This window comes from Halichoerus grypus, chromosome 8 (assembly GCF_964656455.1).
Source record: "Halichoerus grypus chromosome 8, mHalGry1.hap1.1, whole genome shotgun sequence".
Lineage (NCBI taxonomy): Eukaryota > Metazoa > Chordata > Mammalia > Carnivora > Phocidae > Halichoerus > Halichoerus grypus.
Genome location: NC_135719.1, coordinates 44,290,049 through 44,305,869, shown reverse-complemented (window position 1 = coordinate 44,305,869; position 15,821 = coordinate 44,290,049). Strand labels below are relative to the sequence as shown.

The window sequence follows — 15,821 nt, the reverse complement described above, 5'->3', positions numbered from 1 at the left end:
TCATGATCCCAGGGTCCTGGGATGGAGCCCCGCATCGGGCTCCCTGCTCAGTGGGAAGTCTGCTTCTCCCTCTCCCTCTGCCCGCCCCCACTTGTGATCTCTCTCTCGGTGTCAAATAAATAAATAAAATCTTAAAAAAAAAAATAAAAAAAAAAACTGTCTACAAGAAATCATTTTTTTATAAATACAGTAACCAAATACAGAACAGGTTCCCTTGTAAAGCATAATGGTTACAGACACAGACTCCGGCTGTGGCTCATCCACTGAAGGAGCCTGGGACAGTTACTGAATGGCTGGCTCAGTGCCTCGCAGCCTCCCTGGGATGGTGGGAGGCTACAGTGAGTTAGTGTGTGTGAACTGCTCAGCAGGGTACCATGTGCTGCGTCAGCTCTTCTTGTTAATGATCATTCTTGGTAGTGCTGTCGTTGCTATGAGGCAGTTAGCGCCCCATCACGAGAAATGTCCAACCAAGTATCGAATGACCTCATGACAGCAAGGATTCACAGAGTCAAGAGTATATGAGTATAGGGGCGCCTGGGTGGCTCAGTCGTTAAGCGTCTGCCTTCGGCTCAGGTCATGATCCCAGGACCCTGGGATCGAGTCCCACATCGGGCTCCCTGCTCCGCGGGGAGCCTGCTTCTCCCTCTCCCACTCCCCCTGCTTGTGTTCCCTCTCTCGCTGTGTCTCTCTCTGTCAAATAAATAAATAAAATCTTAAAAAAAAAAAAAAAAAAAGTCTATGAGTATAAACTAAATGGCCCCTAAAGGTTCTTCCAAGTCTGAGATTTTAGGATCCTATAATATTACCAAGACCAACACTGGACCTCAGGGCTCCAAATGCTCATCAGCTCAGCAATCCTGTCTCCTCAAATCCCTGTCTTTTACCTCTCCGAGACCAATGACGATACCTCAGAAGTAAACTTGTTCTCAACTATTTAAAAACAGAAAACTGAGGACGTCTCTCTCTAAATCACATTCCGGTCTGAAGAACATTAGCAACGGACAAGGCTTGTCCTCCCTTTCTGTTTTGTAACTGACCATGGCGGCAACCTACCTGCAGTGTCACTGGTTGTAATATCAACGCCATGTACAAGGATGGCATTCAAACATTCAAGGTTCCCCTTGGAGGCCACAACATGGAAGCTAAACAAAAAGAAAATATGTGTTATGCCACAGAAACTATGAAACATCAACTTACATGTTACACTAATGTCACCTTTTCTTCAACACACACACACACACACACACACACACACACGTTTTAAAAAGGCTACGTAAAACATCTCTATATTTTCTACCAGGAAAAAGAAACCTATCCCTTATTAGTGAAAAACTAATTTTAACCCAAATTTACATAAGCAGCCAACACTCTCTAGAAATACCTCCTTAGAACCAATGGACTATTCCAATGTTTAATAGTCTTAATAATAGAAAATTTATACCAAATACCACTTAATTCTATAGCTTATTATTAATCGGTAGTGCAGGCACTTGTGCTGGGGGCTTGATAAATGCACTGAAAAATTTCTATCAGATCATTTTGCTTCGTTTCAAATATACTGAAACTGCCAAAACAAAAGAAGTTCTAGCAGAATGCTAAGGCCAAACAGATCAAAACACTTATCCCTTCTCTTTAGAATTATCAAATTAAACCTCGCATAGAAAAGCCTTCAAAACAACAAACTAAGCTACACTTGGAAAGCCATAAAAGAGCTAGTGTCATCTTTCCCCAAAGGAGCCACAACTACCACCTAATTCCTCCCCTTCGTTCACAGACCTGTATGAAGTAGGTGAAGTTTTCCACACACGGCCATGACAAGCTTCCTAATAAGGCAAGGAAAGCCTGCTTTAAAAACTAAGTTTAAGCCATCAGGTATTCAAGATACAAGAGAAAATACCCCATTGTTTCTTTGATCATCTAACACTTTATTAATCAACAAACATTTACAGAATTATTTTGTGTGCCGTAAGAATGGACAGTGACTGACTGACTATACTCCACCAAATCCAAACTGGTAAGTGAAGACAGTAGGGCTTGCCGACAAAGGATGCTGACCTCAGGTCAAAATACAACTGAACCCTAACCAAGTACAATAACCACTGTGAAGAAGCCAGGAGATAAAGAATGTACGAGAGCTCAGCAAGGGGCCTGGATACAGACAAACTCCGTATCACACTCTCAGGAGGGGTCTTCCCTGACCACCCCATTTAAAATTTTTACATTTCCCCATTCCCTGAAACCTTAGGACTCCGACTTCCCCAATCCCTGCCTTTATTATTCTATACAGAACTACGTATTTTTGAATATGATACATAAATTCAAGATTTATTTTTATAGTCTTTCTTTATAGTCTACCACTCTCTTCCCACTCTAAACTCAGTGAAAGCAGGGATTTTTGTCTGTTTTCCTTCCTATTATATTCCCAGACCAATGTACATACCAAACAGATGATGGGCCCTCAAATACTTGAATAACTGAATGCTTAGAGACAAAATCTGGAGATAGGCTGCAAATTCATTTCCAGATATTACAACACTTGGCCATGTATCTCTACTAGTATTATGATGGATGTAAATGCAAACCAGAGACCAAGCACTACTAAGTAAAATAAAGGAGGTTTGTGTATAATTTGAATTTGAGAGACAGAGATGTTTCTAATAAAAGGAATATAATGTTCATAGGAATCAAGTAAGTTCTTCTTACAGTGGAATTAAATTGCTGTAAGACTAAGGGTATCAATCTCTGCAACACCAAAGTAGGGAATTATACTATGCAATGCACCATTAGAACCTTTTGAGAAACGGTAATTTGCTTCAAGCAAAGGTTTTTAGTCTCCCAACAATCTTGGAGGGAACATTTTTTGTTTGCTTGTTTCCCTTTCTTAGCTCAAAAAATTTGGAAGACTTCTTTCTTCAAAATAAATCAATATTACACTGATGATGTACTAAAGGGCAGAAATCACAACAAATCTACAATGCATTATTAATGCGGATATGCTATAAACAGTGGACTTCAGAAGGAAGACATATCGATCACTAAAGTGTATGCGAAGAGTCGTAAAGGAAATCTGAAAAATTACTTTATAGAAATACTGTTTTTTAATTTAAAAAGTCAACTTTGTCTTTTTTTCAACAAGACGTGTATTAGTGCTTCCATAATAAGAAATCCAGGTAATGTGGACGACCTCGGACGACAACAAGAAAAGTTGCATAAACTATACAACATATGTTGGAAGGCATCAGTGAGGTCACAAGACAGAGAAAAATAACTAGGCCAGGATGCAGGGCGGGACAGAGGCCCAGAGAGGTGAGCTTGGTATTTGAAGCCATTTTTTGCCGAGGAACATTTGTTGATTCCAGAGAAAACGGCTGGGAGGCCAAATACCACTTCTGACAGCCTGAGAGGACGGGGAGACAGGAACTGGTATCTGGATTTCCAAGTGGCAGTGGGGATTCTTGGTGAATCTGCCCCATTTTGCTTTGGCAATGGGCTATTCCCCAGGAGAGAGGTGAACAGGAAGAAAACAAATCCTTGCAGTGACTTTGGCTAGGCTTCAAATATTTCATTTTTGAAATTGGATCGAGGTCAAGAAGCACATGTTACTTCAGTCTTAAATTTCAAAACTTGTAAAACCAACCAAAAAAAGTCATTTGAAATAAAATTATTTTTATAATTACCTCTAATACAGAAAGTGTGTTTATAACATGTCCTATATTTGACTAAATATGAAATGCTCTAATTAAGGAAGAATACAGTCTGTGTGTGAGTAGCAAAAGGAAAATATTTTATCCCATGAATCCTAAAAGAATTCCATTTCCTACAGTGAAAACCTCAGAGACTAATACCACTCATATATCCTACAAACTGAAGTTCATAGTTCATCAAATTATACCAGATTTTACAACGCTGACCATTAATACAAGTAATTTCACTCAAAACTGAACCTCAGATTGAAAAAAAAATGAACAGAAACTCAAGCAACCATTCATTCAAAACATTCAAAGCATGGATGGGCAGAACTGAAGAAATAAGGTTTCACTGACGATTTTCATCCCAAAGATTTCCTTCATCTTCTAACATCTTGATGTTTGGGGAAAAAGAAACACAAAAAATAAAGTCACTTTTAGATATTAAATTCTCACTGCTTATAGTGTGAGCCCTATATAAATAGCTCAAAATTTAGCAAAAATAGGAGCAGGACTCAAGCAATGTTTCCATAGCTATCAAATTGCCTACTTGATAAAATTGAAACAGTATTAAAAAATTGGAATGTTTCAAACTTTATTGGTATTAAAAGCTACTTGATTTTTACGTCATGCTTTGCTATTTTTCATATACTTGAATATTTAAGCACCCTAAGGTAGTGATCTACATCAAACATTAACTATCCACTTCCTAATATTCACTTCTATATTTAGTATCTGGTTTACAGTTATAATATTCTAAATAAACTCATGCAAGACTGACAGGAACTTTAGGAAATGGGACTTTTCACCTCTAACTTTGGAAGGTTTCCCAGATAAGGTTTTGACTGCGACAATTACAGAGGACGGTAACAGAATGTACACCTACCCTTTAACCCATCCTCAACAGGAAGGGAAGGGAAGAAGACTGGGAGGGGTGCGAGAAAAGCTAAAGCACAGAAATAAGCCAGTAGTCCTTCTCGGTGACCCAAAAACCAAAGGGTGGGATCACGACCTGTGCCTCCCTAAGCCACACTAGCTGTTCTGCCTTCCTTTCTGTTCTGAACATTCTCACTTAAAATAATGACCCAAATATAAAAACGGGTTGGGAGCTGAGACTAAACAACTAGACCACTGGGTGGTATTTTAGTATTCTCTCTAGCTTGAAAATCTTTCACACTGAAAACAAGTTATTAGTCCATAATGTTTGAAAGTGATGTTTGAAAGATTTTATAGTGTGGGTTTTGATAAAGCCTTTTGAAATTGATACGTTGACAGTCACACTTCACAAATTTCACTTGTGTCCCAGGGGTCCACCCAAATTCCCTTGAGGTGATTATCATCAGTCATACTTACGCAGATCTGCCTTCCACATCAAGTTTGCCTGGATTGATGCCCTTTTTAGCAAGGATTGAGGAAACTTTTTCTACATCTCCCCTCTCTGCGGCTTTCATCAATCGGTCATCATATTTGTTCCAATCTGCTGCATGCTACAAAAAGGAAAAAAATAAATAAACATGGCCTACTCTCTATACTATATCAGTAAGACTTTCTCAAGAAGGAAGGAAAAGAGAAAGGAGAGCAATACTGCATAATACATCACTCAATCTCCACTGCATCCCACATTTCCTTCTCCCTGCTGTGCTAACTTCATGAGAAGAGCCTCTCCAAAACACATGACATTCAAGAATTATTTTAAGTTCTACTTTTGAGAAAAGCGTGTTTCTCATGTTCTCTGTTTTCTTTGCCTTCAGAGCAAAGAAAGGAAATTAATAATTGTTGAACACCCACCCTGTGCCAGGCGTGATTTATTCAAACGACCCCAGTAAACTAAAATTGTCATCCCCATTTAACAGATGAGAAAAGTCAAGGCTCCGGGGATGTTAAAAGACCTGAGTAGCCAAACCCAACCAAGACTTCCCATGATTTCCAAAATCAGTGTGCTTCTAGTCTCTAACTCCTGCTTTCAGATTTGGCTCTGGTCACCTATCTCCCAAGACCTTAGATGCAGTGGAATTCTGTACACATCTTAAGACATCCACACACTCACACAGCTTGTTGTTGGAAATATATTTATGGAGGCAAATTAGTCACATACACACATTCACATACACTCTCTGTCTCAAAGAGAAAGCAATTCATCAAGCTTCTATATTAGGATAAAAAGAAACTCGTACATAGAAAAAAACTGAAAAAACAAAAAAGACTTTAAAGTATTAACTATTTTAAAATCCTAAGACAACAGGATTACAGGTGACTTTCATTTTCTTTTTTACATTCAACATATATTGTTTTTAAAAACGATTTTTGATTTTAACAAAAACTCAGTACATGCATTTAAGAGGAAGATCAAAGGCAATTTTTTAAATAGGAGGATGTATCACATGATATATATTTTAATTGTATCAAGGTTATTTTTAACTCTGGAGAAAATATATGCAAAACATTCTGAGGCCAATAACTTCGATTTTTTCTTAGTAGGCGGAAATGTAGAACCCAGAACTAAAATACACACTATTTAACCAAGTAAGGTTTTAGCCTTTTAAAATATTATACAATAAACTTATTGCTAAATTCTGTACTAAGCCCAGGACTATTTCTAGAACAAAGAAAGTTGTACCTATTTTACAAAGCAATTCTGTGTCCACAAATAGCATAACAAATCTCTGAGGGAGAAAAAAATGAATCTCTTATATGAAGCATATCCTCTAACTGTTTGATCAGTGGGATTACTTTATATTACCTATCCCCTTCAAACAGCAACACAAAACACCAATTTTCTAGCTAAGTAAGCAGTGTCTCCATTAAATACTTGAAGTGAAAATAAGTATGAAAATTGAATATGAAAAATAAATACATTAAAATTTTAACCTACTCCTGAAAAGCAATGTTTCAATGGAATCTGGATCAAGTACCTACACAGGCTTCAGCACTGTTGTTTCCAAATTAGTTAAATTTGGAGATGAGTCCACTTCCTTCTAACTTCAAAAGCTCGAATTGTCAACTCTGAGACTAGCCCTATTTACTGGCTCAAAGTCTCAACTACATTTTAGGCATCCCCCCTTCTTTAGCTTTAAAACAAAACAGTTTACAGACTCTAAATTGGGGAATGGTAGTAGATGAAGGCTTTTAAGAGACTTGTGTTTTCAAATGCCTTAGGGATTAAGTCATGTTTAACACACAGATACTTGCTCGAAATTGGTAAGTTTATCCTTGCAGTTAAAACAATCTCAACTTTATTTCCAAGTAAACTGCCGGCTGGAGAGAGGAGCTATTTAAAACACGAAAAAAAACCCTATAAAATCCTAAAGTAAGGCTTTTTAGAAGATAATTAAACATGATCCAAGTCACATATTATCATGGGATTTTTCAGTTCCGCGTCACCAAGCACTGTTTTCCATCACGGTCCGCTGTCAGTTAACAGAAATACTGCTCAATTACTAAGATTCTATTATGTGCTTTTTAAACCCAGAAAAAGAAACGAGAACTGTTGTTTGCTATCACTAACCCCAATCTGCTCATCGAATACATCAGAAAGAATAACAGACAAGAGAGACCACAATTAATTAAACGGTAGTACATTTTACAAGAATACAGTTCAGAAAGCCTAACCGAGAATCTTTCGTGACACCGGGCAGCAGGGATACCTACTCTGTTCTTGGGAGCACAAGAAAACCAACAGTTCATCATAGACAGTATTTAGTTTCTGGTTGCTAGCAGCAAGCTACTTCGCATTAAGTTACAAATCTCTGTGGCTCACAAAGCACGCCCTCAGACAAACTCCTAACCAGTGAATCCGTCCCTCTCATTACAAATCTTCCTGTTCCACAAGCTTCATGCTGGGCTACACTTAGCTTGGATCTCTAACGATATTTTCTTCGTCTTCGGGATCCTTCTCCGCCTTCATAACGCTTGCAAATTATCTTCCTTGCGGAGCAGCACTTGATGAAGAGAAGCCCCAAGTCAGGTACTGTTAACTCCTCCTATTTCTTATTGTTTAGAAGCTGTCTTTCCATGAGGCTGTCCCTTTCGGGGACTCCACCGGGAAATCTGAACAGCCCTCTACATCCTGCTGCCTCGACACCGTAACACGGACGCTGCAGTGCATGATAAAACTGTCCGCCTCCAAATCCGCCTGTGAACAGTGGGTAGACGGCCTCCCATTGGTCAGATTCTAGCTGACTCCATAGGCCTTGACAGCTGAGTGACAGAAACGGGCAGCTAAGAATATACTGTAAATGCATGCTTCTCCTCTGAGTAATAAATTTCAGGTCTACAGGGAACAAATGACTCAAACACATTGTAAAACGTGCTTATTATACACTGAGCGACATTATGTCTGTTAAGAGGCGAATCTGGCTATTCCACAAGACAATGTTTAAAACCAGTTTCCGTCTTAGAATCTATCATGAAGATATAATTGCCTTGATAAACAGAATATAAAATTCTATTTTAAGCAAATGTGTCACACTTTAATTTCACACACACACACACACACACGCACAGAGTAACGTTTTCAAATCTTCTCCATTTCCCTTCATCCCCCTGTGAGGCTCACTGCATACGAGCAGGTTTCAGTTTACAGCTGCTGCCAGTCTGGCTCCTAATATGTGAAATGAGAAGAGCCAGAGGCACCACCACGACACTAAAGAGACTGCATTATGATGACTACTTGCAACAAATTTTAAATTTAACTCAGTACTCTTAATTTCTGAGTGTAGCACCCTGCCTGATATGACAAGTAAATATTTTATCAGTCGAAAATCAAATTATCTGGATTCAGGAATTACAAAACAATAAACATTAAAAACTAAAGGAGGCAAATGCATATTGAACACTGGGCCAGACTGTAAATACAACTCCACTTGGGGACAAAGCAGACTACTTCTCTACATTCTTTATGACGTTTAACAATACTTGTACCAACGTTCCTTACATTATCAAGGAAAACAACAAACATCTAAAAGTTCCAGGCTATTTTTTTACCTTCTATTACCACAACAGCATGACAGTAATTTATACTTCCTCCAAAAAGACAAATTCGGGAAAACTGTTTCATGGCAATGCAAAACATTCCAACACAAGTGTTTATAGGCAGGAGATAACTGCTATACTATAGATCATGCTGCCAGTTAAAAATTGTTACAAACTTAATCAAGCAATCCGCTTCCTACTAACTTTAAAATATTAGGCACATATTCTAATTATAAAATATGTAAGTTCATAATGTATTATTTTTGAGACAATTATTTTTTTCCCCAAATCACATTAGCCATCGCAATGGATTCTTGGCTAGACCCTGAGACTCCACCTACTCTATTTCACCCTTCTTCAGAGGAAATCTGGGATGAAACTCAGGCCCTGTCCTTTGGTTAACAAAGCAGCACATTCTTTCTAGAAATAGGACTGCAAAGGCAAAGGAAATAAAAAGGAGGAAATCTGTAACAAGTAATAAAACCATGTAAGGAACTGTCCATGCTAAGGCTCAGGAAGACAGGATTTATATGCCCTTCTCTACTGTGGACGTCCTGAGCCTCTCCATCCTCTGTCACAATCTCCTGTTCCTACTCTCACACCCTCCTTCCCAGATATTTCTCAAAAGCCCTAAGTCCCACCTTTGCTGTCCCCCATGCCTGTAGATTCTTCTCTCACTTTCTCAAAAGGTACTTCCTTTTGGTACTTCTCACACCTCATATCTAAACAACCCCAGCCTCACTCTACTCCTACCACTTTTTTTTTAAGTAAGCTCTACATCCAATTTGGGTTTGAATTCATGATCCCAAGATCAAGAACCGCATGCTCTACTGACTGAGCCAGCTAGGCGCCCCTACTCCTACCACTCTTAAAATTCCTACCCTGTTGTACTTTTCTTCATAATATCCATCAGTATCTGCCATCATATCATATGTTTATTTATTAGCTTACTGCTTATGTCTGCTTTTTGCTTCAAAAAGAATCAAAATAATCAGGGGGCTGACTGAATTCAACAGCACATTATAAGGATCATACACCATGACCAAGTGGGGTTTATTCCTGGAATGCAAGGATGGTTCAACATATGAAAACTGATCAATGTAATACACCACATTAACAGAATTAAGGACAAAAATCACATGAGCATCTCAATTGATGTACATAAAGCATTAGACAAGATTCAAACATCTTTCATGATAAAAACATTCAACAAACTGGAAATAGAAGGAAACTCCCTGAACATAATAAGGGCCGTATGTGAAAAGCATTTAGCTGACATCCTCCTCAGTGGTGGAAGAGGAAAGCTTTTCCTCTAAGATCAGGAATAGGACAAAGATGCCCATTCTCGCCACTTTTATTCAACACAGTATTGGAAGTCCCAGCCAGAGCAATTAAGCGGAAAAAAAAAAAAAAAAGGAAATTTTATTAAAAACTAGAAAGGAAGAAGTAAAATTATCTCTGTTTGTAGATGACATGATCTTATATGTAAAAAAATCCTGAAAAATTCCACAAGAAAAAGAACTGTTAGAATAAACAAATTCAGCAAAGTTTCAAGATACAAAAATCAACACATAAAAAATCAACTGTGTTTCTATGCACTAACAATGAACAATCCAAAAATGAAACTAATATAACATTTCCACTTAAAATAACATCAAAAAGAATACAATAATTTGGGGCACCTGGGTGGCTCAGTCTGTTAAGCCTCTGCCTTCAGCTCAGGTCATGATCCCAGGGGCCTGGGACTGAGCCTCACATCGGGCTCCCTGCTCAGCGGGAGCCTGCTTCTCCCTTTCCCTTTGCCTCTGCCTCTCCCCCTGCTTGTGCTCTCTCACGCGCGCTCTCCCTCTCTCTCTCAAATAAAAATCTTTTAAAAAAGAATACAATAATTAAAAATAAACCTAATCAAGGAGTTGAAAGATCTATTCACTGAAAACTACAAAACATTGCTGAAAGAAACTAGAGAAGGCACATATAAATGGAAAGGCAGTGTTCATGGCTTGGAAGACTTAATATTGTTAAGATATCAATACTACCCAGAGCAATCTACAGATTAAACACAATCCTTATCAAAATTCCAATGGCTTTTTTTTTGGCAGAAATAGAAAACTACATCCAAAAATTCAAATTGAATCTCAAGGGAACACAAATAGCCAAATAATCTTGAAAAAGAAAACCAAAGTTTGAGGTCTTACACTTAACAATATCAAAACATATTATAAAGGTACGTAATCAAAACAGTGTGGTACTGGCATAAAGACATATATAGACCAATGAAATAAAATAGAAAACTACTGAAATAAGACCTCATGTATGTTGTCAAATGATCTTCAACAGGGTGCTAAGGCTACTCAATGGGGAAAGGAGAGTCTCTTCAACTAATGGTGCTGGAGAAACTGGATAGCCACATGCAAAATAATAAAGCTGGGCCCTTATCTTACACCATATACAAAAATTAACTTAAAATGATTAAGACCTAAATTTAAGATGTGACCACAAAGCTCTTAAAAGAAATTATAGAGAGGAAGCTTTTTGACATTGGACTTGACAATGATTTCTTAGATATGACACCAAAAGTACAGGCAACAAAAGCAAAAACAGACAAATGGGATTACATTGAACTTAAAAACTTCTGTACATCAAAAAACAAAAAAAAACAAAAAACTTCTGTACACCGAAGGACACAATCAATAGAGTGGAAGGGCGACCTATGGAATGGGAGAAAATATTTGCAAATTATATTAGATATAGGGCTAATATGCAGAATATATGAAGAACTCCTACATCTCAGTAACAAAGAAACAAATAACCCAATTAAAAATGAGCAAATAAATTGAATAGACATTTCTCCAAGGATAATACACAGATGATCAACAAGCAGATAAAAAGATGCTCAACATGATTAGTCATTAGAGAAATGCAAATTAAAATCATGAGATATCACTTCACATTCATTAGAATGACTATCAAAAAAACAGAAAATGGGGCGCCTGGGTGGCTCAGTCATTAAGCATCTGCCTTCGGCTCAGGCCTGGGATCAAGCCCTGCATCGGGCTCCCCACTCCGTGGGAAGCCTGCTTCTCCCTCTCCTACTCCCCCTGCTTGTTCCCTCTCTCGCTGTGTCTCTCTCTGTCAAATAAATAAAATCTTAAAGAAAAAAAAAAACAGAAAATATAGTGCTGACAAGGATGTTGAGAAACTGGAACCGTTGTACACTGTTGGTGGGAACGAGAAATGGTGCAGCTACTACGGAAAACGGGATAGCATTTCCTCAAAAAATTAAAAATTAAAAAAAATTAAAAATAGAACTACTATTTGAATAAAGCAGGGTCTCAAAGAGGGATCATTTTAAACCCATGTTCATAACAGAATTATTGACAATAGCCAAGATGTGGAAGTAACACAAATGTCCATTGATGAATGAACGGATAAACAAAATATGGTACATACATGCAATGGAATATTATTCAGCCATAAAACAGAAGGAAATTCTGTCACATGCTACGACATGGATGAATCTTGAAGACATTATGCTAAGTGAAATAGACCAATTCCCCAAAAGACAAATACTGTACAATTCCACTTATATGAGGTATCTAAAATAGTCAAATCATAAAGTATAGTAGTAAAGAAACTAAAATGGTGGTAACCAGGGGATAGAGGAAGAGGGAAGTAAGGAGTTATTGTTTAATGGGTATAGCTTTAATTGACAATTGTAAATTCATAACTTTTTTGAAAATTATAAAATGTTTAAAAATGTTATAAAAGTAATGCATGTTCAGTGTAGCAAATCTATAATACATTTCAGTTTGTATGTTAAAATAGAGAACGTATAATTCCACCATGCAGAAAGACCATTATTAAAAATGCTGTATATTAATCTCTAATCTCTATTCTTTTTTTTTTTTTTAAGATTTTATTTATTTGACAGACAGACAGCGAGAGCAGGAACACAAGCAGGGGGAGTGGGAGAGGGAGAAGCAGGCTTCCCGCCAAGCAGGGAGCTTGATCCCAGGACCCCAGAATCATGACCCAGGCCAAAGGCAGACGCTTAACAACTGAGCTACCCAGGCGCCCCTAATCTCTATTCTATAAAAGATCTAATCAAGATATGTTTTAAACCTACATGAGTCCAACAGTTGCTTCATTTATGCAATATTTAGGATAGAAGGTCTCCTGAGAAGAAATTTATAGATGCAAATAAACAAGGAGACTTTAAAATATATGCAAATCCATATAAAATACTTATATTTAAGAGGTAGACAACAGATTACAGCTAAAATGATTGATGGCCAGTTTTAACGAAAAGGCAATTTTTTATTTATTATCCCAAAGAGAAATATACAGGATAAGAGTAAAACTTTCATAAAAATTGCTTAAAACAAAGAGGAGTCAAAATATCTAATTATTGGGCGCCTGGGTGGCTCAGTCGTTAAGCGTCTGCCTTCGGCTCAGGTCATGATCCTGGGGTCCTGGGATCGAGCCCCGCATCGGGCTCCCTGCTCAGCGGGAGGCCTGCCTCTCCCCTCTCCCACTCCCCCTGCTTGTGTTCCCTCTCTCGCTGTCTCTCTTGCTGTCAAATAAATAAATAAAATCTTTAAAAAAAAAAAAAAAAAAATCTAATTATTTAACAAAAATATCTAATTAACAGATCTTAATAATTTTGGTGTCATGGACCTCTTTAAGAATCTGATGGTAGCAATGGATCCTCCTTTAAAAATTATATACAAGCACATATTCAGAAAAATTCACTGATCTCCCTACAAATATGGAATCCACAAACCCCAAAATAAAAAAACCCGTAACATAAAGAGAAGTAGAGAGAGTTTTTTCTCTTATACAAGGTTTATGAAACAAGTACTCAAGAACTGCCAGAGGACTGGATAATTTAGTTGTTCAATAAAAATTTACTGAGCATCTATGTATAAAGGGATATAAATACTTCACCCAACTTTCAAATATGTTATGATCATTTGATATGTGCCATGCTACATGCTGGGTATTAGGTATACCATAGGGAAGAGACAGACAGACATGAGTCCTGGTCTCAGGCAGTTCACAGAAATAAAACCCAGTCACTTTCTTATTGATCTCACAGTGTAAAAAGACAGACAGATATGTATATAAACATGCATATAATCGTAATACACTGTGCTAATACCACAATAGTTATGTGTAAGGTATGGAAGTAGTTCAAAAGAGAGAAAAGTCAGAAGTTTTGTAGAAAAAAAATAACTAAACCATCTACTGAAGGATGAGTAGAAAATCACCAGGTTTGAAATAGCACCACAAATTAGGAAAATACCAACTCAACTTGCAGCCCTTTATGGTTTATAAAGCACTTCATATTCATGATTGTCAATTAAAATCTATATACGATTGAGTCACATACACACAACCCAAGCTTCTCTAAGCTCCAGGCCCATGTATTCAAATATCTTTTTGACAATTCTTCAGTGTCTTAAAACTAAAACATGTTCTTCCTCCTGAAATCTGATCCTATTCCAAATTGTGGTAACACAGCAAATGAAGCCATGATCTATCTAGTTGTACAAGACAGAAATCTAGAAATCAGTCTTGATACCTTCCTCTCCTTGGTCCTCCATCACCAAATCCTGGGGATTTCACTTCCCCATTATTGCTCAAATTCCACAGCTCATTTCCATGTCCATCATCATTACCCTACTTCAAGTTAGCAGCATCCCTCACCAGGATGACCACAGTGATGAAGAGTCTGGCCATATTCATTCTAACCCTTCCCTATATTCTCCACACTGTAGCCAAAATGGCTTTTCCAAAATGTAAACCTAGTTATACCACCACCACTAGCACTCCCTTCCATATACCCTGCCCCACCCCACTTATGATCCTTCAGCACTTTTCTATTCTTTTAGGACAAAGACAAAATTCCTTAACGGAGTCTATAAATCCCTGAGCAGTGTTACCCCTACAACCTCCTCAGCCTCATCACATGAAACATTAACACTGTTTCTCATGTTATATATGCAGATACTGAGTCACTAGGAGATCATGGAATTTTGTCCACTAAATTAGCTGCAGAATGATTCGAGAATCCTATTATTACAACTTCTTGTCCAGGGGCGCCTGGGTGGCTCAGTCGGTTAAGCGGCTGCCTTCGGCTCAGGTCATGATCCCAGGGTCCTGGGATCGAGTCCCGCATCGGGCTCCCTGCTCAGTAGGGAGCCTGCTTCTCCCTCTCCCTCTGCCTGCCTCTCTGCCTACTTGTACTCTCTATCTCTGTCAAATAAATAAATAAAAATCTTAAAAAAAAAAAAAAAAAACAACTTCTTGTCCAGTGCTTTCCACCATTTATGCTATTTCCACTTTTCTAATCATCTGAAAATAAATTTTTGATGTAAAAATGCAAGTGTATTTAAAAATTTTTAAACATAAGCTTAGATGTCCTTTATAGCAAAAAAGGATGAAAACTTCCACATTTGCATATCTAAGCTTTTATGAAGCACCTACTTCATGTCATGAATGGCACTGGGGATACTGCAGTGAATAAACCAGCCTAAGTCTCTCATTTTTTAAAAACCACTTTACTGAAGTATGATTGACATGTAAAAAGCTGTCCATATTTAATGCTTAAACTCAATGAGTTTGGGGATAAGTACACACCCATAAAACCATCACAACCATCAAGGCCATAAACTACCAGAGGCTCTCTTCTAATGGAATTTGATGGTCTAACAAGATAAGATAAGGGAAACAAGAAAGTATCAGGTGAGAACAGGGAAGGAGATGTGATGGAATGCTAGGGATAGATTAGAGTAGATAGACTGGGTAACCCCAAAGTTCTGAGAAGGTGATATTGATGACTGGATTCGAATGAAAAGTAACAGCCAGCCTGTGAGAATTTCCACCTCAGATGGAGGGAACAACCAGTGAAAGGTTGTTAGTTGTTAGCATGTTTGGAAGAAGGCCTATAAATATAGCTGATGCATAATGAGTTAAGAAGGATCACAGAATGAGATGAGGGACGGGAGGGCAGCTACCACCAGACCTAAAAGTGGGATTCCCCAGTTGTATCTTCAACATTTTTCAAAAGAGATTTCTTCAAGAATTAAGACAATTCTTTTTCATAGGGTTCTTCTGGCCACTTCAGACTCAAGACTAAAAAAAAAAAAAATTAATCCCAAC

The 15,821-nt window shown here is 37.8% G+C and overlaps 1 protein-coding gene across 5 annotated transcripts in view; it reads right to left on the bottom strand.

The window, feature by feature from the left end:
* Positions 1–15,821, bottom strand: part of UACA (uveal autoantigen with coiled-coil domains and ankyrin repeats) — a 91,184-nt gene that overhangs the window by 37,546 nt on the left and 37,817 nt on the right. For 3 of the 5 annotated variants that reach the window (XM_078079146.1, XM_078079148.1, XM_078079147.1), the window contains 2 exons: positions 5,040–5,173; positions 1,054–1,142 (listed from right to left, as the gene is read on the bottom strand). In XM_078079146.1, the coding sequence (XP_077935272.1) occupies positions 1,054–1,142; positions 5,040–5,173 (223 nt within the window). Of the gene's footprint in view, positions 1–1,053; positions 1,143–5,039; positions 5,174–7,334; positions 7,791–15,821 lie in introns of those variants that run through there. The other 2 variants (XM_036113620.2, XM_036113621.2) reach the window with 2 other exon arrangements.